Genomic DNA, 27493 nt, shown 5'->3' with positions numbered 1-27493 from the left:
AGAGGATGGGCCGAGACCTGCCCCTGTGCCCACTGCAGCCTCACGGCCCACAGTTCCTTTCAAGATGCACAAATTTGTGCACTGGGCCCCTAGTAATAATATATAATTACTATAGCCCTGCCAGTCTGGCTCAGCGGTTGAGCATCGACCTATGATCCAGGAGATCACAATTCAATTCCCGGTCAGGGCACATGCCTAGGTTTCGGGCTCAATCCCCAGTAGGGAGCATGCAGGAGGCAGCTGACCCATGTCTCTTTCTTCTCTCTCTCTCTCTCTCATCAGTTAAAAAAAAAAAAAAAAAAAAAAAAAAAAAAAAAAAAAAACCCAATATCTTTCTACACAGATACTGGGGCAGTGAGGGCTTACCTGGGGTGGGAATGACTGGGGGAGTGTGGTGTCAATTGGGGAAAAAGGAGACATATGTAAAACTTTAGACAATAAAAAAATAAAAAATACAAAAAACAAACCAATATCTTCTTTAATTATGAGGCCACAATAATCCTGAAAGGTAGACATTTTTATCCTTAGGGACCCAATCCTATATAATAAAGAGCTAATATGCTAATTAGAACGAACAGCCAAACAACCTTCCGGACGGACGACCTTCCGGATGAAGCCGGGGCTGTGAGGGCTGGCCCGGGCTGTGAGGGCCGAGCCCCTTGAATGATTCCAGGCATCGGGCCTCTGGTTCCTATATAAAAGGCAGATGTGGTGAGGGTCAAAGGCAGGTGCCAACAAAGCACTGTGAGACCTCAGACGAGGCAGGACACCTGTGGCAGGGAGGCTGGAAGCGGGTCACAGAGGACCTCAGAGGCTGGAGGGCGGAGGGTGCGATCCAGGCGGGGAGGCAGTGGATGCCATGGGGACGGGAGAGAGGCACAGGGAGAGCCTGGGGAAGGGCATGGAGTGTTGGGAACTGCATGCTGTTCGCACGAGGGCGACGCTGTGGTACGGGAAGTGGTGGGGCTGGAAACGGAGGATAGGGTTGCCCTTGAATATCAGGGAAGAAATGTAAACTTCATTTCACAGGCAGTAGGTTTAAGAAGAAAAAAAAAAAAGATCCAGAATTGAGAACTTTGGGGAGATTAATGTGATTCTAGACTAGGGGGGCAGGTGATGGGGCTGGGACCAGTAAGGCGCCTATTGTGCTAGCCAGGAGGTGGCGAGAAGAGCCTGGTTTGGGGGGAGGAGCAGAATGCAGTGAGGGGAGCAAATGCAGTGGACAGTCACCTGGCCCAGGTACGGGGCAAGGGGAAGGGCGGTGGCTCGAGGTCCCAGCCGGTGGCTGATGCCTTTCTGATGCACTTGGCACACTGCTAAGCGAGACCCAGACAGCCTGACGACTCCCTAACTCCGAGAACGCTTCGCAGACCCCTCTCCGGAGGGATGGGGCCTTTCTCCCTGGAGATGGTCCCTGTCCTCCGTGAGTCACACGGCGTGTTCTCCTGCCAGGCAGCATGGCACAAGGTGGGCATCCAAGAGATGTTGACCGAACTAGCTCATTGCCTTGGTGAGTGGCTGAGGCCAGCGTCTTGGTGGCTATCAAAGCGGAATCCGCTCCCGCCCTCAGGAGCCCGGAGACAGAGGAAGTGAAACCAAGTTCCTGCGCTCCTGCCGAGGGCCGTGTCCACCCGGCTCCGGTGACTGAATGCGGGAGCGGGGCCTGCTGCACCCGCAGCTGCTTGGTGTGCACGCCTCTCGCTCGGAGACGCCAGGGGCCACAGGCGGCTGCTGCACGCTCAGAACCGCACAAACGGACGCTGCAACGACCTCCCACCAAACGTGGGTTGAGGGAATTACACTGAATGTGGCAGGCATTTGGGGGTGGGGAGGATGACTTAAAATTTAGGTTTTGCATGAAATTCACTTGTGTGTGCGTGCATGCGTGTGTGTGTGAAGGGGCTGGGTTCTGCTTTGCACACGGCAGGTTGCCGAGCAGCCAGGGTGAGGGAAGACTCGCCTCGGAAAGCAGACAGTGCTCGAAACGCGAGCCTGAGGCACAGCTCCCTGAAGTGGATGACCCCAAGCCCAGGTGCACATTTGTATTCAAGATGCTGCTCACAAGAGCAGCTTGGTATAGAGGCTCGAAGGCGGTGGTGGTGGCCTTCGTTACTTTTCATTGGTAATAATTCTCCCAAGCGCATGCCAGGGATAAGAGTTTCAGGGAGTCCAAAGCCACCCACAGCCCCTCTTCCGGGAGGATTCCCGCACAGGAGTCTCCAGCACCCCGCCTAACAGCACTGGGTCACGGCTCCCTGCGGGGCTGGCTGGAGGGGTGGCCCTTGCTGTGGGACGTGTCCGCGTGCCCTTGCAGAGCCTCTGCCAGGGCCTGTGCCTCCTCTGCCCGCGAGGCCCACTGAGGGCGCTGTGGCACCAGCCCCTTCCCTCTGGGTGGTCCCTGTGGGAGGCAGAGGACGGGACTACACCAGAGAGACTGGCCCTGTGGTCCTGCCTGTGGGCTCCCGGCAGGCTGGCTCCCAGGCCAGAGTCTCTGCTCCTGTGGGGCGCGCCCGCCGGATGCTGCTGATCGCTTTGTTTCTTCTGAGCCAGCAAGTTTAAATTTCCCTCCAGGATCTCATCTTTGAGGCCCCGCACTCTCTCTTCTCTTCTCTCTCTCTCTCTCTCTCTCTCTCCCTCCCTCCCTCCCTCCCTCTCTCTCTCTCTCTCTCTCTCTCTCTCTCTCTCTCTCTCTCTCTCTCTCCTTCTCTCTAAACATATCCTTGGGTAACAATTAAAAAAAAAAGTTTGCCCTAATACTGAAAGCACTAAAAGTGACCAGAAGGAAGAAGAAGTACTGGACAATAAACCAATGTAATGCAGATCCAGTGCATTAAAAAGGAACAGGCAGCACTCAGCATCGCAGGGGAGGGTGCGTGTCACAGGGCAGATTCCCCGTCTCCTTAGAAACCTCCGCTTGAAGCCGCCCTGCACTCTCAGCCTCCTGCATGAGACCGGGAGTCTCCCACGAGCCCTGGCGACCCTGCAGCTTCCCGCTTAGTCTGTGATAAACCCCAGGAAACACAGACACGAAGCTCCAAGGCTCAGAGGACACTGGGCAACAGGTGATGGTGCCGGCTGGTCCAGCACAGGCCCGCCCATCAATGGCTCTCCTCCTCCTGTGCCTTCCGCCTGGCACCTCTTATTCCAGCTCTGCCCCTTCAATGAGCCTGTGCACACCCTTGATGGGCAGTGGCAATGTGTGCCCGAGCCCTGGGCTAAGCCCCCTGGCCTCGTCCCAGGCCCACCGGCCCGCTAATCCTCCCTCCGCCTCTGCAGCTTGGTCCTGGTCTCCTCCTGCCGGCGCCTCCAGGCCGCGATGACGGCCTCATCGTCCACTGCTTCCTCGTCCTCCCCATCAGTGCTTCGCCGGTACCGCGCCCGCTGCCCTGAAGCAAACCTCCCTTCCTCTCTGCTCTCCGTCCTCGCCTTCTCTCCCTCCTCTTCAGACCTCATGAAGCTCTGTGTGAATTTCCTCTTGGCACCAAACTCAGAGAAGTCTGCCCTGCACGACTCTTCCACGTCCGCCCAGTCCCTGGGCCGGGCCCAGTCCGCACGCCGGGACTCCGGGGACTCCTCCCCGGCCGAGGGCTCCGGGCTGGCCTCGCGGGAGCTCAAGGTCTCACTGAACAGGGCCCTGGAGAACTTGTGTGTCTCCCTGCCCTCCCTGGTGGAGGAGGAAGAGAAACGTGAGGAGCTCCTCACAGAGCCGTCGGCCGCGCAGTAGGAGGAGGTGTCCCGCTCCTCCGACTTGGAGAACTTGTAGCTGGAGGACTTGCACCCCGTCTCCCGGAGCAGGGAGGACCTGGTGGGCTTGCCCCTGGAGCTTCCAGACCAGTTGCTTTGGGGAGGAGATCTTTCCCCTGCCCCGAGGCCACTGAGCCACTTGTTGATGCTGCTGTCCGCCTCGTGGCCGGCCCCGCGGCCACTGCCATTGCGATCGGAGACATCCAGGGAGGAGCTGGTGTCCGTTTCAGGCTTCTGGGAGCCTCCGCGGGAAGAATACTGGAAGCTGCCTATGGCGCTGTCGGCGTCCTCGTCTCTCTCGCCCACGCCCCCGTCCTCATCTTCCCTGACCTTCTTCTTCTTGAAAAGGCTGCTGCGTTTGTGGTCGGAGGCCAGCTTCTCCATCTTGTACTCAGACATCTTCTCCCTCAGCTCCATCTGCATCTCCTTCTCCTTCTGGCCAAGCTCCTTCAGGTTGACGTGGTCAGCAAAGAGGCTGTAGATGGGCTTGCTGGTCCCCCTCCCTGTGCTCCCCGTGCCTTCGGCCCTGGCGCTGGGCGTGCTGCGGCAGGACAGCAGGGACTGCGTGTCGGAACTGGGTCTTGCCTGGCTTTGAGGCGGAAGGCCCAGGGCGGAGGCGCTCTGTGCACTGAGCATGGAGACCTGGTCATCCCCCAGGCAGCCAGCGGCTGGCGCCTCCTTCGTGCTTGCCGTGGATGGGGCGCGCGACAGAAGCAGCATCTCATTTTGCTTCTGGGCGAGAGTTTCGCTGACTACGTTGGCGATCCAGTTCTGGATACTGGCGATGGAAACGGTGTCTCCAGGCCCCACGGGTAGGTTAGGCAGTGGTGTGGAGGGGGTGGAGGCCAAGCATCCCCCTGTGTTGCTTACGGCCTGAGATGGGTGGGAGCTGAGGCTCAGGGTGCTGAGTACTGATGCTGTGTCCCCATCAGTACTGACCGAGGGGGCTGCAGACCAGAAGGCAGACAGGGGGATGCTCCTGCCGGCTGCCGAGCCATCGGCTTCCCAGCTGCCCAGGGACTGGCTCTCCTCCAGCGTCTGCCTGCTTCTCTCCAGCAGCTCCAGCCTCCGCTGCCTCTTCTTGGCCGAGGCTGAGGCCTCGCCCTTGCTGAGCTCCACCACCTCCTCCTTGTTCTCACTGCCCACCTTCTGCTGGTGTTTCAGCTTCCAGGCCTGGTAGGCTGTCAGGTTGACGTCGGAGACGCCTTTCTTCTCCCGCTCGGCCTCCTCTGCGCCTGGCTCGCTGCTGCTGTCTCCTGCCTCCGAGTCCCTCTTGTGAAACCCAAATTGGATTCTCTTGATCCTCCACCTTTCGAGGGCAGTGAGTTTGTCCTTGTTTCTGCTGCAGAAGTTATAGAAGGAGCTGGCCTCGGACAGCACACTCTCCTCGTCTTCCTCCCGGACCCTGCTCCCCACCTCTGAGCTTGCGCCCACCTCCTCTCTCTCGCTCCTGGACCGGTACCTCCGGGAAGCTTCCTTCTCGATCTCCAGCAGCCTCTGGTTCCACATGTCCCAGGAGCTCTCCGTGGACATGGAGTCGGAGCGCTGCCTCCCGCCCCGGCTCTGGCTGCTCATCTCCAGTTGCTGCTTCAGGACACGAATGTCATGGCTGCTCACGCTCTCCGAGGTGCTGGTCTCACTCAGGGTGTGCCTGCGTCTTCTCCCCTTGAAGGAGCCGACACCTCCCTCCTCCTCCACCTCCTCCTCCTGCCCCCACTTCCGGTGCCCTTCTGCCTGGTACCTCTCATTGCGGCGCTGCCACTCCCGGATGATCCCCTCCACATCCTCATCCTCGGGCTCGTCCCCCCACTGGGTAGAGGGGGCTGAGCACCTGCCACCCCCACCCTGCAGGGCCTTGCCGGTGCGGAGGCCCTGCTCCTCCTTCCACTGCTCATAGAGTTTCTCCTCCTCCTCTTCGTCGATGAGGGTGAGGGGCTTGGAGGCCTGGCTGGCCGCCGCCAAGGAGGAGCCACTCAGGCGGCTGGTGGTGTCGTCCTGCTCCTCCACCGTGAGGTCCTGCACCCTGGCCCCGATGGTGCTCCCCATGTCCTCACCCTCCTCGGCCCCCGGTGCGCCCCCCTCCCCGCTGTCGTCCTCCTCTCTCTCCTCCATCAGCTTCTCGTTGAGCTCCCGGAGCTGCCTGAGGAAGCCGTCGTTGGGGCAGATGGGCCGCTTCCTCCGCACGGTCATCAAGGCCTCCAGGACGGCCATGTGGTGGAAGATCATCAGGTAGGCCACCACCAGCACCGCCGACCGGCTGACGCCCATCTCGCTGCTGACCAGCACTTTCCCTGAGAGGAAAACACGGGTCGAAAGCTGTGACTGCAGCACGTGCTGGGTGGGCTCGAAGCCCCGTTTTGATGTGCTGGTGTCCTACGTTTACTTGGCCTCTGGTGTCTGTCCTTGCTCACGTCCGTCTGTCCCGCGTTACAGTGTCAGACAGAGCAGTGGGGCTGCCTGAGCCCAGGCACACTGTGCACTGTCTGAACCTGGGCAGGAAGTGAGGACAGAGCGGGGAAAGGGACTAACCACTGTCTCCACTGTCCTCGTTCTCCCGCCACCAGGCACCAGAGGGGGAGAAATAAAAGAAGAGGGGACAGGCCAGGACCAGAGAACCTGAGGCCACGATGAGGAAGTCACAGAGACGGGGAGTCTTGGCGTTGGAAGGCATCCACAGGCACAGCCTGGACTTAGGAATTCCTCACAGCATCCTTGAAGCTGCATCATTCATCGCCCCGGCTCTGCTGGATGCTTCCAGGGACCGGGAGCTCAGTACCTCACACACACACACACACACACACACACACACACATTCACACACATTCACACACACACATTCACACACACCCCACACTCACTCATACCACACACACATCTCACACACACACTTCTCACACACCACACATACCACACACACATACACACAAACACCCCACACTCACACATACCACACACACATCTCACACACACACATTCACACACACACACACCCCACACTCACATATCACACACACACACACCACATACAACACACACACACCCCAAACTCACACATACCACACACATCTCACACACCACACATATCACACACACACCCCACACTCACACATACCACAAAGACATCTCACACACACTTCTCACACACCACACATACCACACACACATACACTCCACACTCACACATACCACACACACATCTCACACACACAATTCTCACACACTCACACATACCACACACACATCTCACATGCACACTTCTCACACACCATACATACCACACACACACATCTCACACACACACACACCACACATACCACAAACACACACACACCAAACTCACACATACCATACACATTTCACACACACATTTCTCACACACACACACACACACCACACACACCCCACACTCACACATACCACACACACATCTCACACACCACACATACCACACACACACCCCACACTCACACCACACACACACATCACATGCACACACACACCACATGCACACATACACACCCCAAACTCACACATACCACACACACAACTTCTCACACCACACATACCATATACATACACTATACACTCACACATACCACACACACATCTCACACGCACACAACTTCTCACACACCACACATACCACACACACATACACTCCACACTCACACATACACACACCACACACTCATACATACCACACACACATGTATCACACATACTTCTCACACACCACATATACCACACACACACACCCCACACTCACACATACCACACACACAACTTCTCACACATCACACATACCACACACACATCTCACACACACACTTCTCACATACCACACATACCACACACCCCACACTCACACATACACACACACACATCACATGCACACACACACCACATGCACACACACACACCCCAAACTCACACATACCACACACACAACTTCTCACACCACACATACCACACACATACACTACACACTCACACATACCACATACACATCTCACACGCACACAACTTCTCACACACCACACATACCACACAGACACATATACTCCACACTCACACATACACACATCTCACACACACACCCCACACTCATACATACCACAAACACACACACATGTATCACACATACAACTTCTCACACACCACATATACCACACACACACACACACTCACACATACCACACACACAACTTCTCACACATCACACATACCACACACACATACACACCACACTCACACATATACGCACAACCACACACACATACACACGCCACACACACATCACACACACACATATACACACATACTCACACACATACACACACACTGATAGGTGCTTCCTATGACAGGGAGCTCAGTTCCTCACACACCACACACATACGACACACACTCTCACAAACCACACACACATAGACACACTCACACACACACATATATACCACACACACATACCACACACACACCACACACATATACACATCACATACACACAACCACACATACACACACCACACACATACCACACACCTCACACACACTACACTCACACACATCACACACATATACACACAACCACACATCCCCCGAGGGCTCCTCCACACCAGCCCACGACTCCTGGACAAGTCTCTCCCCCTTGGGGCCTTTGCCCTGGCACTTCCCTCCGCCAGGAGGCGCCAGGTAGCGCCTCTCTCAATGTTCCGATGCTAGTTCCTCCTTGTCACTCAGCTCATGGGCGCCCTTGTCAACCTCCCTCTCCAAGGCTGGCCTGTCGCTCCAACACACCGTCCCAGGCCTCACCCCCCACCCCCGGCCCCCAGTGTCCAGTGTCTCACATTCCTCTCTCTTTCCTGTTTCATTCCTGCCTTCACATGGAAGATGCAAAGGCCAGAGCTCTGAGTGCGGCTTTCACCCCAGGGCACCTGTCAGCCCTCAATCATGACTTACTGGACGAGTGGCGGTCCTTTCCTCCCCTCCTCTTATAAAGACATAACAACCTTCTTAAGACAGATAACCCAAACACGGCAGGTAACTGGAGGTTTCCATACGTCCCCGTTTTCTCCTCCCAGGCCAGGCAGACCCCCTCACCTCGATAGGTAAGCAGGGCCTCGTCCAGGAACTCGGCGGCTTTCCGGAAGTGCTGGGAGATGTCCACCTCGGGAAAGTCGTCCACCTCCACCCCCAGGTACTGGATGTCCAGGCCGGTGTAGAACTCGGGCCCCGTGTAGACGCCGGTGCCGTGGGCGGCGTTCAGGATGTGGGTAATCCCCAGCCTCTTCAGCCTGCCCTTGTTCACAGCCACACTCCTGGGGGCGAAGAGGCAGGGACAGGTTTGTGCCAGAGTCAGACCTGGACAGGCACGTTCCCAGGGAGAGGGGAGTCTGCCAGCCGGCGAGGGCCTCCTCCTCGCTCCCCCACAGGTCGGGCTCACGGCAATACTGTTATAAAAAGGGGCCAGGGACTTAGTCCCCGCAGAGGAGAGAAGATACGGGGGCAGGCAGGGGAGGGCAGGATGGAGAAGAGAACCAGAGGGGGGAAGGAAACCTTTGAATGGTCCAGAGATCTCTAGTTTAAAACCTTGCCTGTCCGGTGTGGCTCAGGGGTTGAGTGTCGGCCCATGAACCAGGAAGTCATGGCTCCATTCCCAGTCCGGGCACACGTCTGGGTTACAGGCTCCATCCCCAGAAGGGGGCGTGCAAGAGGCAGCCAATCAATGATCCTATTCTCTCTCATCATTGATATTTCTATATCCCTCTCCCTCGCTATTCCTCTCTCTGAAATCAATAAAATTATATATATATTTTAAAATCAGGCATTAAGTCCTGGTCCGTGTGCTCAGTGGTCAGAGTGTGAGCTTGTGCACCAAAGGGTCGCAGGTTCAATTTCGGGTCAAGGGCACATACCTGAGTTGCAGGTTCAACCCCCGGCCCCAGTCAGGGCACATGTGGGAGGCAACCAATCGATGTGTGTCTCTCACATGGATGTTTCTCTCTCTCTGCTCCTCTCTCCCTAGCTCCCTTCCACTCTCTCTAAAAATCAATGGGAAAAATATCCTAGGTGAGGATTAATAAAAATAATAATAACTAAAATCCTAGACCTTGGGAATAAACACTCACCAAGACACAGAAAAGGCAGACAAAAATAACCATCACCTGTGTGTGCCGCCTGCTGATCTGGAATGCTGTGTTCTCCAAAGTTCTTTCACGCACATTATTTTGTCCTAATAATGCACTTGAGCGGTAGACAGAGAAACTACTTTTATTCCCATTTGAAGATTGTAAAAACGAATCAAGAGCTGTATGACTTCCCCAGACTGACTGGAGAAAGAGATCGTGCAGGGCCCGGTGGCTTGAGCGTCCAGCTCAGAGCTTTTGCTGCGGTGGAGGGGTCTGAGGAGCCCGGAGGACAGGGCTGTCCAAGAAGGAGCAGAGGCCTTCAGCTGGGACCTCGGCAGACGCCCTGCGCCCCTCCCTGGTGACCCTGGTGGCGGTGCTTCTGGGTCTACAGAGCTAATTAGAGATGGCTCGGGACGCGGTGCCCAGCTCTGGGAATCGGGTTCTGGGCACTGAGTCCAGGGAGATGTGGGAATAAGACCCACCACCCAAAGCTGTTTTCTTACTGTTCTCCTGGGGCCCAGGTGACCCTGTGCTTCTGGATAGAAGGTAACTACATCAGGACAACATCTCAGTCAGTAGCCAACGGATTGGCGAGCCTTAGGCCCACAAACTAGCTGTGGCTCCACTTAGGCCCTGGCAAGACCCTGAGGGAATGGGACATGGGGGAGTTGTTTTGAGGTTTGTTCTGGAAACCGCTGATACACTTTTTAAAAATAGCATTTCGTTTCTGATTATAACAACTATAAGTGTTTACTCTAGGAAATCTGCTCAACTCAAAAGACCCTAAAGAAGAAAATAAAAATCACTTGCAGAACTGCCTCCTAGAGAGAAGTACTGTGAACACTTGATCATGTTTGGCTCTAATTTGTTGTCTATGCAAAAGCTATACGCACATCTATGTATATATTCTTCAATTAGCATCACAGAGAATCTATATTATCACGTAACCTAATTATCTTCTTACTACATTGTGAACATTTCCGTATGTTGGTAATACACGTAAAAATCACGACATCATGTTGGCTCTGACTGTCCCCTTCTATGGTTGAATGGATGTTGGGGGACAGTGGTGAGGGGGGTTATCCTGGCACTGCTCCAGGCAGGCAGGGAGGCCCCGAGAAGGCACCTGGAGGGGCGAGGCTGTGCCGAGAGCCCTGGCAGGGGCACAGGGTCATTGGGCCAGCACTTTGCCCTGCTGACCTATAGAGGTGAGGGGATCCCTGCGTGCAGATAGGTGGGTGGAGCCTTTCCCCAAGGTGGGGGCTGGGTGGAAGGTCAGCAGCACCAAGTTTCCAGATGGAGCTATTGGGGCCTTTGGTGAAGGTTGGGGGCAGGCGTTTCATCTCTCTCGGGCACTACCCAGAGGGGCAGGACAGGGCCTGTGCCCAGCAGTCAGACTCACTTCTCTGCTATGAAGACGTTGGGCCAGACCTCATCCACCTCGTTCCAGGGGGCCTCCTGGCGGTCCTGGACCAAGGCCCGCTGCAGATCCAGGACGCAGGGGGTGTTGTACAGGCTGGTGTCGTCCATCTTCTCCCGGACGCGGTGGTACAGGTCCTCCATCAGCAGCTGCTCGGCGGACTCCAGCATGCCCGGACACTCCGACTCGGCCCTGACGCCCCGCGGCCTGAGTTCTAGGGGGACAGGCAGCGTTCTCATCAGAGCTGGGACACCATGGCTCCCTGCTCCTGGGGAGAGCCCACTCTTGGCCAGTTTGCTGCCAGGCCTCTGGGCATGGGCTGAAATGCCTGCAGAATCTGCCAGGAAGGACTTAAGGGGCCCAGGGGCCCTGCATTGGCCTGGACACTGTGGTCGGGACCGGGACCAGGGCCAGGGCCAGGGCCGTGTGGGGAATGGGACACCAGCTTCCCTTACTCCCCCCTCGTTTCCCCAAAGCTGGCTGACACCTTAGTCCGAGGTCCTTAGTGCCTGGTATACATCCGGTGCACACTTACACCCCACAGTGCGCCATACAAAGCAGAAGCCCTGACTAACGGAATACATGCATGTGCATGTATCTGCATTTCACGTGTAAGCCCATGGTTGGTTTGACTCCTCTGCACATGCAATGCAGACACCCTGGGAAAGCAACACCTCTGCAGTCGGTTTTGCTCCATCACATTCAGTGGGCGTGTCTATGCCGGGTATTGTCTGCTTCCCGCCCTGGCGCGGAAGCACCTGTCTCCCAGCCCCCAGGTCTCCGGCAGGTGGCGGGTTGGCCAGGGCTCCGATGCCAGTCAAGGCAGCACCCAGGCCTTTCTGGCCAGAGAGGCTCAGATTCCAAATAAAATCAAGTCCTATTCACCCCCATCTCTAGTGAACCTTGGTTTCCTCCTCCTAATCCCTTTGCTCCTAATTTATCAAATGGGCAGGCCGGGCCGGGGGGTAGGGGGGAGGCAGATACTTCCTTTTGTGAGAAGGTAACAGGAGCCCTAACTGGTTTGGCTCAGTGGATAGAGCTTCGGCCTGCGGACTGAAGGGTCCAGGGTTCGATTCTGGTTAAGGGCAATGCCCGGGTTGGGGGCTCGATTCCCAGTAGTGGGAATGCAGGAGGCAGCTGATCAATGATTCTCTCTCATCATTTATATTTCTACCCCTACTTAGCAGCCAAAACACTGAATCGAGAGAGGAGGGAGGAGTTAAGTAGGAAAGGGTGTTCTCCGTGTTGGCCACGACCTGCCTGCACCACCTCGCTCCGAGTGAAGAAGGCGCAGCCCCACTGGCCGGTAGACTTGGCCCAGCCCCGCCGAGGGAGCAGGCATCTGCGAGCCGTCTTGCTGCTCGAGGTCTGTGGGCGCTGGGAGTCCGCCCGCCACCAAGATGCTGTCAGTCCTGCAGGCTGTGGGCGGAGCCCTATGTTCTCTGAGGAGGACCTGTCCCCCAAAGCCCCTCTCTTCCCTTCTCTCCTCTAAACCATCCGACCGGCCACATCCCTGCAGCAGGTCTCAGCTCTAAATAGTCTCTCATCTCCAATGCCAGGCAGAAAGAGGAAAACTCTGCGGTCCCGTAGGGGACATGTTCTCCCAGCTCTCCTGGAGTCTTACCTAGCACACGCGAAAGCCGCTCTCCTTCCCTCCCCTGCTTAGAGATCCCTCCTTTACTCCTTCTACTTAAAAATTAAACTCCCAGCACCTCATTAAAATACACGCATTGTCTTCCTCTTCTGTCTTCTGATCTCTTCCCTTCCCTGGCCTCAGGCCCACCCCCAGCGGCTCCCAGCCGCCCTCCCCCTCCCCCTCCTCCTGTGCATTGCTACTGCTTGAGGTTTCTTCACGAGAAAGCGAGGCCCATGCTCTCCTCGCTCTGTCCAACGCGCGGCACACACAGGCTTCCGTGAAAACAGAGGCTCTTCAAAGTCTGGTTCACCCCTGCCCTCATGAGCAGGGCCATCTTTAGAAATACCACCTGATATGCTTTCCTTTCTCTGGAATTTTCTTATCCCTTGGCCTCCTTTCAGCCACTAAGACCAATGAAGCTCAGGCCCATGCGCCAGAGAAGGGGAGAGAAGATGAGGTTCTGCATAAAGCCAGGCGTGGCTCCGCTTCGGTCCCAATCTAACTGCTGAGTGTCCGCAGCGTCCTATCGACGTGCAAGTGACACTTCAAGAGGTGATGTGGTTTTCTCCCAACTCTGAGAGCGGGATTTCTACTTCACAAGACCAGAGCCTGGAGAGTGGGCCAGAGAGTGGAGCAAGAAGAGACGGAGGTGGAAAGCCGGGGCATTCCCAGCCGCACAAGAGCGAAAGGAAGCTTGGTGCTGGGTGCCGTCGAGAGACACCCAGAGCGGGCGAAGACACCAGGTCTGGTTGAGCGGGTCAGAGGCCCAGGCAGGTTGCTCAAAGCCAACAGGAGAACAGTGGCGAGGTCACGAGACCGGGCCTCCCAGGGGGCCCAGGTAGCAAGCAACAGCAGATAGAATTGCTGGTTCCTCGTGAGGAATACAGGAGACCCAGATGTCCCTGTGGATCCTGGGGGGGACCCCCAGGGCCAGGGGACTGAGAGAGACCCGGGGTTCCACGTACAGGAGCAACGTGTGTGGGTCTCATGATGAAAGGCCAGGGATGGGGTCCTGGCCCCCTGCGGTGGATCCCAACTGAAGCCAAAGCCACCCGAAGTGGGAGAGACCCTCAGGCCAAAGTGAGGAGAAAGAGGAGGAAAGAAATTCTGAAAGATTATTTTCCCAAAACTGACGGGAGGGAGGGAGAATCCATCCAACCATGGTGAATGAATATGGTACGATTTCTCTCCTGGATTTACTGTGTAAACGGTAACGCCTCTCCCCACCCCGGTCCCACCTCCTCCGTGGACATACTTCGGTCCGGACCATCTCAGGCCCAGCGGCCATGCAGGCCCCTCCTAGACGGCCCTCCAGGGCTCTGCGTGCTCCAGCCACTTCCCGGCTCTCGGTCTGTGTCTCTAACTCGAGCCACCCCAGCACCCGGAGGCAGCTGAAAACCTGAATGGGGCGTAAGGGCAGGTGGGGCCGCCTCCCTGAGCCACCAGAGCACTGTTCACACGACAGGACACGCCACGGTGATTCCGGCCTCTGACCTGCGGGGCGAGGAGGAGGGGCGGCGGCTGCTTTGGGTCTGCTCCTCATGTGCGATGGAAGCGCCCAAGCATCTCGGTGACCCGAGGGCTCTCCCAGCTCCCAGGGGCCTCTGCCGGCCTTACCTTCCCTGATGATCCGCTTGGCAGCCACGGCGGAGGAGAGGTGAATGGGCTCCATGAAAATGCTCTCCGTTTCCGCCTCGGAGACCACCGAGTACCTGGGGGAACAGGGGCTCCCGTGAGAGGGCGCTGATGGGAGGCTCCTTCCCAGGAGCAACCCGGGTTTTAGCCACAAGTGGCAGCGATGAGAGGAAGGGTGCCTCCGTTTTGGGGCCTGAGGCTGCGGAGCGGGGGTGCCGTGCTCGGCGTCCTCTGCTCTCGGACCAGGCGGTGCCAGGCGAGCTGATGCGTAGCGACATGGTCGGTCGGCCAGGCTGTGGCTGGGGGACCCACCTGAGGCGGCTTGACTTGCTCTATTGTTCTCACCCTTGCACGTCCTGCTGCTCATGGTTCCCTTGTCCCCCGTCCTCTGTTGTCAATACAGAGGACACGCCTAACTGTGCCTCTGCCAGGCCTGCTGGACTGGGCGCGGGAGGTGCCCCCATTCCCTCTCTGCCCCTACCTTATCCCTGCTTGGGAGGGAGGGGGCTGATAGGCTGAGGATGGAGGCTGGCACAAGTGGGGGGAGGGGCAGGAAGACGTACTGCTGCGCCCAGACCTCATTCTGACACAAGAACTCAGGGGTTAGCCTGAGCCCAGGGATGTGATAAAGCAGCTGAGGTCAGGGTCAAGGCCCTTAGGACCACCCTCTGGTGGCAGGTCCTCCTCCCCGTGGGACCCCCCTTTTCCAGTGTTGGGTGAGCTTTGGGTCTCTTTCTGCCTAGCCTTTCCTAGGTCTAGAGAGGCTAAAAAAACCTCACAAAAATGTAAGAGGGTCTAATGGACACCATTTCTTTTTCTATCACAAAACATCCCCCATTCTGCCCCTGTATAACCCACCCTCCCTGCCCCTCGACCCCTGGCCATCACGGATCTGTTTCTGTCCTGATACTGGGACCTTCTCCAGAATGCTCTGTAAAGGAATCATATATAACTGGGATCTTCTGGAGCTGACTTATTTCACTTAGCAAAGTGCACCTAAGAGTAATCCACTCTAGCGCATGAATCAGTAACTCGTGTCTTTTATTGCCTCGTAATATTCCATCACACGGCACCGCAGGCTACGCAGCCTCGAGGCAAGGCTGAGCACCCAGGGGAGGAAAGGACACCTGCCTCTGGTTTGCTGCGTTTTGATCTTCTTCCCTAACCTGCCTGGCACTATCTACTCTACAAGCCCTTGGCAGCTGCTGCCAGCCCACCCGCTGTTAAAGGGCCACCTGTGAGCCGGCCCAGGTGGAGGGCCCCTTCGCCGAATTACCTGGAACCAGAACCTCTGCCCGTTGTCCTTTTGCTTTTAAAAGTCCAAAGTGAATGTGTTTCCTGATCTCTGTAATTGACCTCTTTTTATTTATAGGAGCTGGTGGGATCTTGTTTTAGTCCTCAGTGTTTAGAAATTCCCCAGTGATGTTCCCGGGTCTGCTTTCACCCATTGTGTTGAGAATGGATACCAGTTTTTGAGTGCCTTCTAGGAATTTAATTCTGACAAAACTCCCACAAACTAGGTCTTATTATTCCTGCTTTAAAGATGGGAAAACAGTAGCTCAGAGGGGTTACCAAAATTACTCAAGGCAGTGGGTGGCAGGGCTAAGCTGCAAACACTGGGCACCTCGCTCTAAATCCGATCTCCTCGCCACCACAATACGCCGCCACTTAGATTGGAAGCGGGAGGCAGCTGGTTGAAGCGACCCCAGCTGGATCCCCAGGCCCAATAGACCTTGACACAGGAAAGTACCTGAAAGATACACATTGAAATCATGGCTAAGTGGAAAGATGGATGGATTGGGTTGAACTGAGCTGAGCCAGGTGAACTGGACAGAGTGAATGTGAGCTAGGACACGTTAATTGAATTGAGTTGGTGGATCAGCAGAGTATTTATCTCGTTGTTGACACCCCCACAGAGTCCAGCTCTGGCGGAACGGTGTGCCCAGGGCCAGGCAGGCTATGAAGAACGCAGTGTCTTTGCCGGAAGACAGCAGTAGCCTGGGACTCTACCCAAGACACAGCTAGGTCTGCACAGGGGACAGCAGCACGTGACACCATCAGGACAGTTCCTGAAGGATCCGGCCTCGCTCCTCCCAGGACCTGGGCTCTGGCTGTTCGTCCTTACCGAGTTCCCTCTGCCCAGGGACTGTGCTGAAGCCCATCTCTGCTGCTGGTGCTCCATCCTCCCCTCTTCACCCATCTCTCATCTTAGGTCAGCCATCACTTCTTTCGAAAAGCCTTCCCTGGCCTCCGCCTCATGCTGCCCCCTTCATCAGGGGCACTTCGACATTTACCTGTGAAATCATCGGGTAAGTGCCTACCTCCTATACTAGGCCACACCCTCTAGGAGGCGCGACCATGGTTGGGTGGTTTTTGTTTTGTTTTGTTTTTTAATCCTCACCGGAGGATATTTTTTCCATTGATTTTTAGATAGATTGGAAGGGATGGGGAGAGACAAAGAGAGAAACATTGATGTGAGAGAGACACATTGACTGGCTGCCTCCTGCATGCGCCCTGACAGGGGCCAGGGGTTGAGCCTGCAACCGAGGTATGTGCCCTTGACTGGAATGGCACATACCCTCAGTCTGCCAACACTCTAACCACTGAGCAACCGGCTAGCGCAGTGGTTGGCAAACTCATTAGTCAACAGAGCCAAATATCAACAGTACAACTATTGAAATTTCTTTTGAGAGCCAAATTTTTTAAACGTAAACTTCTTCTAATGCCACTTCTTCAAAATAGACTCACCCAGGCCGTGGTATTTTGTGGAAGAGCCACACTCAAGGGGCCAAAGAGTCGCATGTGGCTTGTGAGCCGCGGTTTGTTGACCACTGGCTAGCACATAGCTGGGTGTTTTGATGACGGTTGGGTTCCCAGCACCCACACAATATCTTGCACAGAGTAAAAGCTTCATAGATAGTTTCTGATCCTCTGACTGGACTTGTCCTCAATAGCATCACATTTACGGGGACAGGGCAGTTGCAGCCATTAGGACAAGTATTGACCACGTGGTGGCCGCTGGCTCCAGGAGCAAGGCCAGGGCCCTGGCTCCATCTGTCCATGCTCACTCTGCCCTCCTGAGGCCAAAATGTGCATGTGCTGGGAGGCCTGTCACAATCAGCACGTTTTCTTATGGTGGGTTACAGGGGCCCCAGCCCTGGCACCCTCCTCAGATAGAGAGATGAATCCACTTCCCTTGAATCTGGGTGGTCTTCCGACTGCTTTCACCCATAGAATATTCTGGAGGCGACACTGGGCCTGTGTCTCCTCCTGGCTCGCTGCTCTCTCTGGAAGCCCGGAGCTGCCTATAAGAGGCCTGACTACCCACGACCACTTTGCCGGAAGGCTCTTGGTCAGCAGTCCCTGCGGGCTCCCAGCCGACAGCCAGCCACGTGGACGAGCCCCTTAGAGGTGCAACCTGCACCCATTGCCCCTCCGCCCCACAGCTGACACCACGAGAAACACAGACAAGCTGCCCAGTGGCGTCCTGCCCAGATTTCTGACTCAGAAAAGGGAGCAAAACCACGGTCTCCAGTCATTATGTGTTTGGGTAACTTGTTAAGCAGCAGTGAATAGCGGAACCGGTGATTACAAGACTAGGAAGTGAAATTTGAGCCAACACCAGGCACTTTTCTCCTCATCGTGATGCGGAACCTCATAAATGCCAGCGGCCACCACATGTCTGCAGCTGAGGAGAAAAATGAGTGGCCCCTCTCTGGGGACAGTCTGGTCCCTCTGTGCACATGGCTCAGGGCACTGTGGTGGTTCTCAAGTATCAACATCTCATAGAACTACAGCCAGAGCCTCAGATTTTATATAAATAGAGTCCCATCTCCATTTCAGCAATATTTATTAGTAATAAAAGTTATTATTAAATAATATTATTTGTAAATACTAATATTATTTATACTACTGTTAACGAGCTGGGAATTCTTCTTCTTATGGGATGACAAGGCGCTCCCTCCAGGCAGCCCCCCGGGCTCCCACCAGGTGCCATTCTTTCCTCTGCCGTCCGCCAGGGCTCTGCATTCTGAGGGGGCTTTCCAGCGCCTGTGAGCAGCCCCCCAGGCGAGGGCAGAGAGCGAAAGAGACAGGTGAGCAGAGGCCTGGGGAGGACTCAGCAGGTGGCGTCAGCGGGATCCCAGCCTGGGACTGTCCACCTGTGAGCCCTCGACCAGGCCATTTTCCCTTAATAGTGCTGATTTCCGACGGTGTGGACTGTGTTTAAGAGCCAAACATGGGGATCTGAGCGTCGCTCCCACACCTGCCTAAACTCGGAGGCTGTGGCTTGATGAGGAGCATTTGAAATGATGGAGAAACACCCTGCCTTGTGGCGGCTGGTGCAGCGAACTCTTCAGCAAATCTGGGGAATGGCCGTGAAGACGTGACCCAGGACACCAGCGAAGATCCCCTCCCGCCCCTCACGTGTGTCGGCTGCTGCGGTCAGGAGTGCGTCCGTGCGGCGGTGGATCACAGGCTCTATGAGGCGACTGCCTGGAGAGGAGGACCCGGAACCTGGTGGCCGTGAAACTGTTTTGCCACCAACGCGGTTTACGAGTCTGTAAGGAAGGTGTGGGGGGAGGACCCGAAAGCCCCGGGGTGGGGGTGGGCGCCGAGGAGCAGACAGAAGTGCCCAGCAAGGAGGAAGGAGGGGAGACCTGAGCGCAGCCCTGTGTCTATTCCAAGGTCAGGGAGACGGTGGCCCTGGCGGTTTTGATTTATGACCACATCTGGGCCGCCAACCCGCATCCCTGAGATGAGATGAGACGGCACTCACACCGGGATGAGAAGCGGCAAGGGCTGGCTGTTCACAAGACAGGCAGGGACAGCGGATCTAGGATCAATAGCCGCTTCGTCGTAGGATCAGGAAGAAGCAGCTAAAAGCCTTGAGGGTGAATGGAGAAAGCAACCATAAAGCGAGGAGTTTGACGGGCGTCCTGACCAAGAGCAAAAGACGGCGCCGCTTTCTTCAAAGCGTGCTTTTCAAAATTGCAGACCGTGGCCCAATCGTGGAACCTAAAATCTATTCGCTGGTTCGTGCCCAGCATCTGGGAAAAACAGGACCGCACCAGCCACGGCAAGGACCAGCATAAGGTTGTGAAACCTTTTTGTAAACGTGTGCACACCTGTACACACGCCCTGAGCTGACATGCAAATGATATGGCCCACTGCGTTTATAATCGGCCAAGTTTGAAAGCCGCAGATACCAGTATAAGCCACTCGACAGGCTGTCAGGACACAGAATCAAGTGGAATTGGTCCTTCAACCCAGACCCCAACAGCTGGTCACTTCCTTTTCAGGAGCCCCTAGGAATGAAACAGAGGCAGAGGCCCAGGAGGGGGGTCTTTCTGATGTGGCTTTTGCAGAAAAGGAACAGGTTTCGGAGCTGCCTCTGAATGCTCATCGCTCAGGGAGAGTGACCACGCAGGCCCGAGAAAGAGCGGAGGCGGGGCGATTGTCACGGGAAAAGAAACGTTGAAGAGAAAGGGTAGCCAGGAGGAGCCATTTCCTGAGGATGCTCAGACCTGGCGCTCCACGGCCAGCGCCCACCCGCCACTCCCGCACCCGGACCTCAGCGTGGGAACAGCGGCAGAGCCCAGCTAAGAAGCGTCACTGCCGGTGGATGGAAATGCCACCTCGAGAGACGGCCTGACGACCACCAAGGAATTCCAAAAAGTGCAAAGCTCGAAGCTCAGACCCAGAAAGCCAAAGCAAGAAATGGACTTGGACTCGGCAAGAAACAACAGGAAACAGAGCCCTCGCCGGATTGCTCAGTGGACAGAGCGTCGACCCAAGGACTAAAGGGTCCCGGGTTTGATTCCGATCAGGGAAACAGAAAAAGGAGACTGACCCGCCTCCTTTACTCCCAGGTCTCATGGCTTCCCTTCCCCAGCCAGTATCTGAGACGCTCACCACACCGAGGGGATAGGCTCTTCAGACATGCCCGTCCCCCAGGGCAATACGATGTATGTGCAGACGTTACTTAGCTGGCCTACTGCTAATTAGACAGTTCGCCATGTTGTTCAAGCATCCTATATCCTCAGTCACTATAGCTGCTAAAACATTCTTCTGGGCACAGAGGGACTTATTTCTGTGAAGTACGGATCAGCAGCGAGCCTGCTGGGTCACAGGACAGGCGTAGGCTTGGTCTTAGCAGATACTGTGAAATAGTTTCCCAAATCATGCTACTGATTTACACGCTCACCAGCGATTTCACATCCTCATTAATATTTGCTATCACTGGGCTTACTTTTAGATGGTCTGGTGAGTATGTAATAGTATTGAGCTGTAGTTTTCATTTGAATTTCTATGATATATTTTTGTTTTTATTGATTTCTAGCTTAAGTCTTGACTGGTCAGAAACATGTTTTGTATAATTTAAGCATTAAAAATGTGTCGATAAATGGAGCAATGCCCAGTTTGCAATTTGTTTTGGTAAAGGTGCCATGTCATGATAAGAATGTGTATCCTGTGACTGTTGGATACATGGTGTATAAATGCCACGTAGATTAATTATGTTTACTGTTTTGTTCACACTTCCTATAGAAATATTTTTTAATTTATTTAAATTACAACTAACATGCACTGTTATATTAATTTCAGGTGTACAGCATAGAGACTAGACATTCATATACCTTACAAAGTGGCACCAGACATAGTTACCACAATACTGACTATGCTCCCTACGCTGTGCTATACGTCCTGTGGCTGTTCATTGCCAGCTATAAAACTTCCCCATTCTTAATGTTCTTTTGTCTCATTCTATCAGTTGCTGAGATAGTTTTGTAAAAAATATACATTTGACTAAAATTGTGGATTTTAATTCTGTATTCAGTTATGTCCATTTTTTTTTTCTTCTATATTCTGAGGCTATGTTATTAGCTCACAGAAGTTGTAAATAATTATATCTCCCGGTGAACCAGACCTTGGATCATGAAACTTCCCTCCTTGTCTCCAGCAACTGTCCTCTCGGTCTGATGTCAATACATTGCGCCCTGGCCTGCTCTCCGGTCCTGTCGGTGGTCTTTTCCAGGGATGGCCCCGTGGTGTCCCACCCTCGTGCTCTCGATACAGCGGAACCTGGACACTCCTCCAGTGCAGGGGTGGCGTCCATGCCCCACCTTTCGAACCCTGCGGTCCTTTATGTGACTTCTGAGCCTGCCCCTTTTTAAAAAAATGTGTCTTTATTATTGAACGTATTACAGATGCCCCTTTTTTCCCTCATTGACCTCTTCTAGCCGACACCTGCCCCCAACTCCTGGCCTTCACCACTCTATTGTCTGAGTCTATGGGTTGTGCACACATGCATGTAAGTTCTTTGGTTAATCTCTTCCCCACCACACACCCCGCCCCTTCTCTCTTCGATTCCACAGTCTGTTCCATGCTTCTATGTCTCTGAATCTATTTTGTTCACCAGTTTATTTTGTTCTGTAGATTCTACATCTGAGTGAGATCATGTGATACTTGTCTTCCTCCAGGCCCTTCCAGGCTGTTTCTTTTTAACAGCTGCGTAGTATTCCCTGGTGTAAATGTACCACAGCTTTTTATCCACTCGTCTACTGATGGGCACTTGGGCTGATTCCAGATCTCAGCTATTGTACATTGTGCCGCTATGAGCATAGGGGTGCATACATTCTTTCTGATGGGTGTTTCAAGCTTCTTAGAAGTGGGATCACTGAGTCAAATGGACCTAAATAGACACTTCTCCAAAGTGGACATACAAATGGCCAAGAGACATATGAAAACATGCTCAAAGTTACTAATCATGAGAGAGATGCAAATTAAAATGACAATGAGATATCGCCTCACACCTGTCAGAATGTCTATCATCAACAAATTAACAAACAACAAGTGTCCCGAGGATGTGGAGAAAAGGGAGCCCTCGTGCACTGCTGGTGGGAATGCAGACTGGTGCAGCCACTGTGGAGAACAGTATGGCGTTTCCTCAAAAAGTTAACTATGGAACTGCCATTTGGCCCAGTGAGGCTACATTTAAAAACCGATTCACTCTTGTCTTGTTCTCCTGGATGCTAACTTCTGGAATTGAGCGACTAGGCTATGAGAAAGCCCAAACTGGCCCACTCGGAGCAATCATATGAAAAGACCATGTCAGGTGTCTGACCCACAGGAAGCGCCAAACCTGTGAAGATGCCTCTATGATCCCAGGCCCAGCTGCAGAGTCACCCCCAGCCTGCAGGTCATCCCCAATCCTCACATATTTCCAGCTGAGGCCCCCGACATCCTGCAACAAAGGCCGGCCACTCACTGTCCCTTGTCCAGGTTCCTGGGGTGAACGCAATAAGATGGCTGCTTTATGTCACTAAGTCTTGAAGTCATGAGCGATAGTAGCTGGAACAGCGTAGTGTAAACTTTCTCCCCCTAGTTAACCTTTATGTAGCTTTACTTTTATGGCGTGTCTCTTGTAAGCAGTATATAGGCTTTCAAACATCGAGTCTCACAATTTTTATCTTTTAATTGTAGTATTTAGTTTATTTGTGTTTAATGTAATTACTTATATATTTGGGTTTAAGTCTACCGTTTTCTTATTTCTTACTAGAGGCCCGGTGCACAAAATTAGGGGCTGTCCCTCAGCCCAGTCGGCACCCTATCCAATCTGGGACCCCTTGAGGGATGTCTGACCACCCGTTTAGGCCCATCCCACCGGGATCCCACCGGGATCGGGCCTAAATGGGCGGTCGGACATCCCTCCCACAATCCAGGACTGCTGGCTCCCAACTGCTCTCCTACCTCTGTCTGATTGCCCCTAACTGCTTCTGCCTGCCAGCCTGATCACCCCCTAACCACTCCCCTGCCAGCCTGATCGATGCCTAACTGCTCCCCGGCTGGCTCAATTGCCCCTAACTGCCCTCCCCTGCCAGTCTGGTTGCCCAATAACTGTCCTTCCCTGCAGGCCTGGTCACCTCTAACTGTCCTCCCCTGCTGGCCTGGTCCCTCCCAACTGCCCTTCCCTATAGGCCTGGTCACCCCTAACTGCCCTCCCCTGCAGGCCTGGTCCCCCCCAACTGCCCCCCCCTTCAGGCCTGGTCCCCTTCAACTGCCCTCCCCTGCTGGCCTGGTCTCCCCTAACTGCCCTCCTCTGCTGGCCTGATCTCCCACAACTGCCCTCCTCTGCAGGCCTGGTCCCCCCCAACTGCCCTTTCCTGCAGGCCTGTGTCCCCCCCAACTGCCCTCCCCTACCATCTTGGTCACCCCTAACTGCCCTCCCCTGCCAGTCTGGTTGCCCCTAACTGTCCTCCCCTGCAGGCCTGGCCCCACCCAACTGCCCTCCCTTGCAGTCCTGGTTCCCCCCAACTGCCCTCCTCTGCTGGTCTGGTCAACCTTAACTGCCCACAACTGCCCTCCCCTGCAGACCATCTTGTGGCGGCCATCTTTGACCACATGGGGGTGGCCATCTTGTGTCTTGGAGTGACGGTCAATTTGTATATTACTCTTTTATTAGATAGGATGCTTTTTCTTATCCTTTTCTTATTATTTTTGTTATTTTCTATATTTTCCTCTTCTTTCTTGCCTCATTTTGCATTAATTATATTTTATTACTGTAGTTTCCCCTCATTAGATTGTTAGTTATACATTCTGTTATAAAATTTTCAACAATTACACTGGAGATTACCACATACATCCTGGACTTGCCCTCAGACACAGTGTTTCAGAAAACCTCTCAAGCGAGCGTCACATAGCTGAGAGATGAGGCCCCAGAGAGCAAAGCAATAAATCGGGATGGAAACTTCTAAGTGAGGAAGAACTTCGGGTGTGGTTTCTGACTCAGGGAGTTGTCTGGTCTATGCAGATCAGAAACCTATTAAGGGATCATATGTTTAAAGAAACCATGAGCCTTAAAAAAGCCTTTGGGTGTTATAAGCCTTTGAACAGCCCACGGGCCCTCCAATGCCCATACGAAGGACACAGTCTGCTAAAGCCCCTGAGTGACGAGCACCCACCTATATGCCCCCCTCCCTCCTGTGGGGAGCCTCCGAGCCCTGAGAAGCAGGAGCCCGCAAGACCCCAGAGGACCGAGGGAAAGTGAAGCAGATTCGTGGGTACTTCAAGGTCAGGTGACCTTGAGGTATTCTAGTTGGGGCTTTCCTTTCTGTTTTACAGATAAAAAGACAGGCTCAAGAACCAGAGTGACTCCTCCCATAAATGTGGTGGCAGAGCTAAAATGAGAAGTCAGGCCCCTACTGTGATCTGTGGCAGACAATGCAGTTGGGCACATACACCATCGCTACAGCGGGCAATGAAGCATTTCTTTGCTGTCTCATGGTTTTCCTTAAAATGTCATGAAAATGTTTCACTTACATCATAATGTATTCTCAGTGATTTGATGTAACAGAAGGTGTTAAATTATCATAAAATAAAGGGGACTCTCCAGGAAGCATATCGTGGGATGTGCGCTGGGCACACGCCCTTGCCCCCGGGCACACACATGTTCCCGTGGGAGAGACACAGATCAATTACCTTAGTGCCGGGCTGGCCGCAGGGCCTCTCCCCATCCTGCAGTGTCTCTTAGTCTCTGGTCCTTCTAGCGATCCAGGCACCACCCTCAGCTACGCGGTCAGATCCTGGGCACCCGTCAAGGTCGGGACCAGCATCCCTCCTCCAGGAGCCTCCCATCCCCTTCCAAGTGCAGTGGTTCCTGCCCTCAGCCCCCAGGCAGGATCCTAACACACTGGGAACCCTGCCTCGCGGTTGCCGGTGTCTGCTGCCTCCAGAAGGGACCGCACATAGAGAGAACTCAGCGACATTGTTGATGAGTGGACTTAGGGGTGGCTGTCTGGGGCCTATTTGTCAGCATGCTCCCTCACCCACCCCCCAGCAGCGCTTACTGGCTGGGTGAGGGGCTCCGCAGGAGGTACCGGGCCTGCACGGCCCTCACGTCCTCTTCGTCCTCTTCACTTGGGACGACCTGCTCCTCCTCGGGGTCCCCAGGGGTCGCCATGGCACCTGTCAGCCTCTGTATGTTTGGTGAAAAAGGCAGTTGAGGAACCTGGTTTTGGGGGATTTATAGGGGGGAGGGGTGTGTTGGCGATGTCACCTCATTGGACCTAGGAATGGGGGGTAACCATGTGCTAGTCCCCTCCTGGTGAGAAGACGCATGGGGGAAACCAAGTCACACTGGGCCCAGCCACTGTCACCAGGACACTGAGACTCACGCTCTGGCCCAGGAAGGAGCCAGCCGTGGAGTCACAAGACTTAGGTGGCAACTTGGCTGCATCCACAGATGCCAGCATGGAAGCGGGGGAGGGGGGGCCGGAAACTGAAGACAGTGAATTCCCCAGACCAGAAAGGTCTTTCTGTTGAAACATGGACACCCACCTGTGCAAGCGCGCAAGCGCGCGTGCACGCGCGCGCGCACACACACACACACACACACACACACACACACACACACTTTCTGTCTCTGCTGGGGGAGGGGCAGCTGGCCCTCCAGGGTCTCTGGCCCAGGCACCGTCCCCTAGCCCGTTCAGGAAGGAGAACGCCCTGGAGCTGGTCCCAGGTGAGGCTGGGCCCTACACCTAGGCCAGAGCGGCTCCCTTGGCAGGGTGTCCTGGGCCCACGGGACAGAGAGGATAAAGGAGCGCACTCACCGTGGATCTGTGGTCTCCACACCACGGGCGGTCTCCCAGTACTGGGGGACCCAGAGGAAATGCCACAAGCCTGACCAGTGAGAGGCCCCACACTGTCTCCTAAGAGCCTCTCCTCTGAGGGGCAGGACAGCTGTCAGCAGGAAACCTGAGCTACCTTCTAAATTTAGCCTCTGGCCCCACAGCAGGCATATCTCTGGGAGAAGGAATGCAGGCCCCACTTAACTCTTTCCCTCTGGGCCCATTCCCCAGCCCACCAGCAGGCAAGGTGGGGGGATGTTCACACTTTGTAGAACCTGAAGAAAAGTTTTGGGGGCTCTCTCTCCATTCCCTCCCTCCTGGGCTCCATCTATACATACCCTCCCTCCTGGGCTCCCTCTATACATACCCTCCCTCCTGGGCTCCCTCTATACATACCCTCCCTCCTGGGCTCCCTCTATACATACCCTCCCTCCTGGGCTCCCTCTATATATACCCTCCCTCCTGGGCTCTCTCTATATATACCCTCCCTCCTGGGCTCCCTCTATATATACCCTCCCTCCTGGGCTCCCTCTATATATACCCTCCCACCTGGGCTCCTTCTATATATACCCTCCCACCTGGGCTCTCTCTATATATACCCTCCCTCCTGGGCTCCCTCTATATATACCCTCCCTCCTGGGATCCCTCTATATATACCCTCCCTCCTGGGCTCCCTCTATATATACCCTCCCTCCTGGGCTCCCTCTATACATACCCTCCCTCCTGGGCTCCCTCTATATATACCCTCCCACCTGGGCTCTCTCTATACATACCCTCCCTCCTGGGCTCTCTCTATATATACCCTCCCACCTGGGCTCCCTCTATATATACCCTCCCACCTGGGCTCCCTCTATATATACCATCCCTCCTGAGCTCCCTCTATACATACCCTCCCACCTGGGCTCCCTCTATATATACCCTCCCTCCTGGGCTCCCTCTATACATACCGTCCCTCCTGGGCTCCCTCTATACATACCCTCCCTCCTGGGCTCCCTCTATATATACCCTCCCTCCTGGGCTCCCTCTATACATACCCTCCCTCCTGGGCTCTCTCTATACATACCCTCCCTCCTGGGCTCTCTCTATACATACCCTCCCTCCTGGGCTCTCTCTATACATACCCTCCCTCCTGGGCTCTCTCTATACATACCCTCCCTCCTGGGCTCCCTCTATACATACCCTCCCTCCTGGGCTCCCTCTATACATACCCTCCCTCCTGGGGCTGCCTGTGCCAAGTCTTCTAGAAGACAGTCTGAAGCCAAGGATCTTGCAGATTGAGACAAACTGCACCTCAGCCCCATGTCAG

At 54.8% G+C, this 27493-nt stretch overlaps 1 protein-coding gene across 1 annotated transcript; it reads right to left on the bottom strand.

Annotated features, from left to right (window-relative positions):
* Positions 1-460: 460 nt before the first annotated feature.
* STYXL2 (serine/threonine/tyrosine interacting like 2) lies at positions 461-26285 on the bottom strand. The gene is made up of 6 exons (XM_080649417.1): positions 26170-26285; positions 25408-25535; positions 14546-14640; positions 11275-11506; positions 8845-9062; positions 461-6035 (listed from the first exon to the last, which is right to left on the bottom strand). The coding sequence occupies exons 2-6, from the start codon at positions 25518-25520 to the stop codon at positions 3253-3255; spliced, it is 3441 nt and encodes a 1146-aa protein (XP_080505543.1). The 5' UTR covers positions 25521-25535; positions 26170-26285; the 3' UTR covers positions 461-3252.
* Between the last annotated feature and the right edge of the window lie 1208 nt (positions 26286-27493).

This window comes from Plecotus auritus (assembly GCF_963455305.1).
Source record: "Plecotus auritus genome assembly, chromosome: 12".
Lineage (NCBI taxonomy): Eukaryota > Metazoa > Chordata > Mammalia > Chiroptera > Vespertilionidae > Plecotus > Plecotus auritus.
The sequence above is the reverse complement of the archived record's forward strand: the minus strand, read 5'-3'. Positions and strand labels throughout refer to the sequence as shown.

What these genes read in the sequence shown, in the direction of transcription:
- STYXL2 (XM_080649417.1), bottom strand. Translation starts at nt 25,520, where the DNA reads ATGGCGACCCCTGGGGACCCCGAGGAGGAGCAGGTCGTCCCAAGTGAA. An exon ending in CAAGCGGATCATCAGGGAAG is followed by an intron (nt 11,507 to 14,545) that starts GTAAGGCCGGCA and finishes CTGTCCCCCTAG; the next exon opens with AACTCAGGCCGCGGGGCGTC. An exon ending in GGCCCTGCTTACCTATCGAG is followed by an intron (nt 6,036 to 8,844) that starts GTGAGGGGGTCT and finishes TTTTCCTCTCAG; the next exon opens with GGAAAGTGCTGGTCAGCAGC.